Source organism: Sebastes umbrosus, chromosome 5, assembly GCF_015220745.1.
Source record: "Sebastes umbrosus isolate fSebUmb1 chromosome 5, fSebUmb1.pri, whole genome shotgun sequence".
Taxonomy (NCBI): domain Eukaryota; kingdom Metazoa; phylum Chordata; class Actinopteri; order Perciformes; family Sebastidae; genus Sebastes; species Sebastes umbrosus.
In genome coordinates this window covers 4,480,083-4,485,082 of record NC_051273.1, presented here as the reverse complement: position 1 = coordinate 4,485,082, position 5,000 = coordinate 4,480,083, and the positions used below count along the sequence as shown (strand labels likewise).

At 40.3% G+C, this 5,000-nt stretch overlaps 1 protein-coding gene across 1 annotated transcript in view; it reads left to right on the top strand.

Moving 5' to 3' along the window:
- The window catches only part of cluap1 (clusterin associated protein 1), a 7,974-nt gene that overhangs the window by 1,621 nt on the left and 1,353 nt on the right, over nt 1-5,000 (top strand). The window contains exons 2-12 of the mRNA XM_037771341.1: nt 102-160; nt 266-377; nt 699-783; nt 888-1,067; nt 1,415-1,510; nt 2,021-2,104; nt 2,212-2,345; nt 3,145-3,286; nt 3,831-3,906; nt 3,993-4,103; nt 4,613-4,662. Coding sequence (XP_037627269.1) covers nt 139-160; nt 266-377; nt 699-783; nt 888-1,067; nt 1,415-1,510; nt 2,021-2,104; nt 2,212-2,345; nt 3,145-3,286; nt 3,831-3,906; nt 3,993-4,103; nt 4,613-4,662 — 1,092 coding nt within the window. The 5' untranslated portion in view covers nt 102-138. The remainder of the gene's footprint in view (nt 1-101; nt 161-265; nt 378-698; nt 784-887; nt 1,068-1,414; nt 1,511-2,020; nt 2,105-2,211; nt 2,346-3,144; nt 3,287-3,830; nt 3,907-3,992; nt 4,104-4,612; nt 4,663-5,000) is intronic.

Below are 5,000 nucleotides of genomic sequence, written 5' to 3'. Positions count from 1 at the left end.
AAGGCCATCGATCTGTATCTTCGACCTACTCAAATTGATGTGCAGAGTCAGTAGCTTGTTGTCTGTAAATAACGTGACATCATCTCTCCTTTGCTTTCCAGAGGCAGAACCTTCAGCTCTTCAGTTAGACAGGTCAAAATGTCCTTCAGAGACTTAAGAAGTAAGTGATTGTATGCAATTAATGTTATATCACTGAGCTGAAAATCTGTATTTTGTACCTATATAGCCCACAAGTTGGTAATTGGAGTTGCATTTCATTTGACAGATTTCACAGAGATGATGAGGGCCTTGGGCTATCCTCGGTTGATATCTATGGAGAACTTCAGAACACCAAACTTCACTTTAGTGGCAGAAATCCTAATATGGCTGGTAAAGAGGTATGCTTAAACTACACACTACTGATCCATCAAGAAGTAACCACTTAATATTCTTTGTTTGCCATGATTTTACACACTAATGGTCACCTTCGAGTTCAATGTAGTTAATACATTTTCTAACTCTGGAAGCCAAATCTCTGTATGTCAATTACTTTTGCTCCATGCTTTGTTTTCTGAATGCCCCCTGGTTTGGATCGGATGTCTTGTTTTTACTTAGATCAGCCAGAACTATGTATTGACATCATGTATAAATGAGTACTGTGATATATTTTGCTCTTTGTCTTTTGCTCCCTATCCCTCTCTGCCTCCTTTACATTGTAGATATGAGCCTCAGATGGATATTCCCACCGATGTAGATACAGAGTCAGACAGAATATTCTTCATCAAGGCCGTGGCCCAGTTTATGGTGATGTATTTTCTTAAATCTAAACAGAATGTACAGATTACTCATAGCTATTGAAGACCTGCTGTTAGTCAGTCTGTCTTAACCAGTGTCTCACGTGGTTGCAGGCAACAAAGGCTCACATCAGGTTGAACACCAAGCACCTCTACCAGGCCGATGGCTACGCAGTGAAAGAGATGCTGAAGATCACTTCAGTGCTGTACAGTGCTATGAAGACCAAGCAGATGGCCCTGGGAGACAGAATCGAGGAGGACAACAACATGTTCAAGTTCGACCTTGGCTCACGGGTGAGATGCAATTTCTTGGCTTTATAATGCTATATCTACCGTATGTTCGTATGTTACTTTATCCTTAGTCCTTTCTAATCTCAATAACTTAACTATATTATCACCTCTAAGGAGTTTGAGCGTGAAATATTACATTAAGTGGCATTTAAATGACCCACATGCATGTCGACTCGCAGATTAAAACAGTCAATTCTATGTTTGACTTCACACCCCATGCTAATTAATAACTGTGTTTTTTCCTTTGTATAAAACTTTGATATCTCCCTTCTTTTTTGTAATCTATTAAGTCCGAAGTGAAAGAGAAAACCTTGTGTTGCTGGTTAGGTCTCACTCTGTCTTCACTTTAGATTTCAGATCTTAAAGCAGCTCGGCAGCTGGCATCCGATGTCACATCTAAAGGAGCATCTCTGTATGATTTACTGGGAAAAGAAGCGGACCTAAGGGTGAGGGAAAACCGATATTAACAGACACACATACTGGTTTACATTTTCATTGATCTTGAGTCCTCACAATCCTTGACAGTGTTTCTCTTCATTAGACCCAGACCGGAGAGAATGCTTTACAGTTTGACGTCAAAATTCATACAGTGATTTAAGTGAATTTAAAGAAACATAGTAATATTTTTTGTCTGAAAAGACATTTGCATTTACAAATGTTAATTCTTTCATCAATATTGGTATTTTCTTAAAAAAACTTCTGTCTTTAAGGCCAATTTGACCTAAAACTGCCATTGGCCATCAAGTAACCTTTTAACCCTACAGTAAGCTATTCCACTGTGAGTGCTGCTGATGAGGCTATTCGCATCATGTGGCTTTGTTTTTGTTGCAGTAAACCAAAACTGCTGCTCTCAGATGTCAACAGCTGTACAATTGTAATGCTGTCTATTTGAAATGACACTTATGAAAGTAATGCAGGAGATTACTCTGCTGTCTTTGTTTTCAATTTTCCTACAGGAAATGAGAACTGCGGCCATCGCCAGACCTCTGGAGATCAATGAGACTGAAAAGGCCCTCAGAGCTGCCATCAAGGAAGTTTTGGTATGTATTCATCCTCACGATCCACATTTTTAAAATCCACACAAGACCTGTTTTTATCTATGAAATGGCACTGAATCTGCCCCCATGCCTTTGTGTTCATTGTCAAGGAAAGTGTGGAGAAGACGAAAGACATGCTGAGCAACGTTGTTTCCGATGAAACGAGTCTGGACGCTAAGATAGAAAAGAAAAAGCAGGAGCTGGAGAGGAATCGGAAGAGGCTGCAGACACTGCAGAGTGTCAGGTCAGTTCACAACCTGACAGCTAGCAGATAGACTCAATGACTACTGAATGCTCCCCAGTGCCTTCGTTAAATTAAAACAAAGCATAGTATTCTATTTGCCAATGTATAGAGCCCTATTGTAAACTCTGAAATGTTGAGTACCTCAAAGTTTTATGTTAGAAATGTACAGTATGGGTCGGCAGCATTTAAAAACTGCCGGATGCTAACTTGCATATGTTGGACAATTTGCATAATTAGCATTAATTAGCACATTCATATATATGGAGAATATTTCAGCAACTGCTTGGCTGATTTAGACAATACTGGAATGGGTTACTGAGGATGCTGAATCCATTTCTGACATTTTCAAGATTCGAAATGCCCATTTAAACTAGAAGTGGCCATATTTCAACTCTAGTTGGGGCAATTTTGATGAAGTTTCAGTTAATACAGAAGTTTTAAAGGACGCTGAATCGATTGAATTGGACAGATAACTTATGTATTTGAAATTATTGAAATAACTTAAACTCAAACCACTTCAACTCGATTATAAATTGTAGGATATTTATGAACACAATCGTTCAAACAATTCAGAACATCTACATTTTAATTTACAGACCGTTACACTCTGAGGTGACTCACAATTGGGTATTGGTGGTAACAAAGGGAAGTACCAAACTACAATAATATGACTATGGCTACATAAAAAAGAGAGAAGGGAATATAATACAAGAAAAAAATGTTTTAACAGGTTTAAAACAGGTCTGTGCTCACCCCCTTCTACGTTCTTGTTTTCTGTTCGTCGTTCAATTCTTTTTAGGCCGCCCTTCATGGATGAGTATGAGAAGATTGAGGAAGATCTGCAGAAGCAATATGAAATCTTTGTGGAGAAGTTCAGGAACCTCTGCTTCCTGGAGTCTCAGCTGGATGAATACCATAGAATGGAGCAGGAGAGGTTTGAGGTGTGTGTGTATGATACGCAGAGATCCTTAAATGTTTTATAAAAGGACTTCCCCTGGAACTGCTTGTATATTACATACTTTTGAGCGTCCTCCTTCTTTTCTGTGTAAAAATATAATTTGCTGGCCTGTGATGATGACAAATAAGACAATACTGGTGACAAACATAAATGGGAGTAACTCATGCCCTGATAGCAGTGGATGGAGGAGAATAAAGACTGGCATTAAGACCGGCCCTCTCATGCTAGCTATATGTGGCTAAGGAGGTATAGCAAGTTGTCTCGTAATTGGAAGCTTGGTGGTTGGATTCCCGGCTCCTCCAGTCCGCATGTCAAAGTGACCTTACGCAAGACACTGAACCCCAAATTGTTCCCAAAGGCTGTGCCATCGGTGTGTGAATGTGTGTGTGAATGTGTGTGTGAATGGGTTAAATGTTGACATGCAGTATAAAGCGCTTTGAGTGTTCGGAAGACTAGAAAGGCTATAGCTATATAAATGCAAGTCCGTTTACCAAATTCATATGTTTGTCCTGTTCTTTCCACTGCAGGAAGCTGAAAACACACAAAGGATGATGCAGAACATACTGAGGGAGGAGGAGAAGAGGGATCTGACGAGGAGCTCCTGTGAGACAACCAATCACACGTTGAAGCAAAGCAATAGTCACATAATCTCAACCCCTTTTATGATCTTGCACACTTGTTTTCTGCAGTGAAAGATGAGGATTCTGACATGGACGTTCCGGAGGACGAAGGTTCAGACAGCGACATAGAAGAGTCTCGACCTTCTAAGCCGCGGCCCACGCGAAACGGCATCATGGGAGGTACGGACGAGGAATAGCCATGACGTTGTTGTGATGAACTATTAGTTTCTTGGTTTTATATCTGTAGTTCTCTAAAAGAAATGCTTAATTTATTAAAAGCCTGTGTTTTGAAGTGTGGTTGTATGAGGTACTTATCCATAGTCAGTGTATTACCTACAGTAGATGACGGTCGGCAAGCCTCCAGCTTGGAGAATCTGACAGCAAAATTAATTTTAGACACCTAAAAGAAAGGCTCATTCAAAAAAATATTCAAAATAAGGCGTACACTTAAACTGATATTGATATTTTTTGGTGGCTAAAAGATGTTTTGCTGCCAGCCCCGTCCCCAGCAGTACATTGCTTTGCTTCCGTGCAGTAACTCCCGTCTGTTTCTCTAACCCTTGGGCGTGCCGACGGCCATCTACTGTAGGTAATACACTGACTATGGATAGGTACCCCATACAACCAAACTTCAAAACACCCGAACCATCCCTTCAACATAACCTGTATTGCCTGTTTTTGCACCACAGGAAGAGGAGCTCGATTCATTGGGAATATGCAGGGTGGTGATAGTGATGAGGTTAGTACTGTCATAGCAACATCAATACAAGATGGCTTGTTTTTTCCTCTTCAGTTAAGCCTAATATAGCAAGCATCTTTTCATTTTGAAGACTTTTTTGCTGATTTCACTCCCAGTGGCCCTAGATCTCTCAGCGCTCTCTGTGCTGTCTCTCTTGATGAGCCGTTTACTTTTTTCATTTCATTTTTAACCAAGTGTCCTGTGCACCAGCTCTGATCAGTTTCACATCCCTTTGGGTTTCCATCTTGTACTCTGTTCCGTATCTTATCTTTCACTGTCATTCACTTGTATTTTAAAAGCCCTCTTTAGCGGTTTTCAGAAGGTCAGTCCCTCGTGCC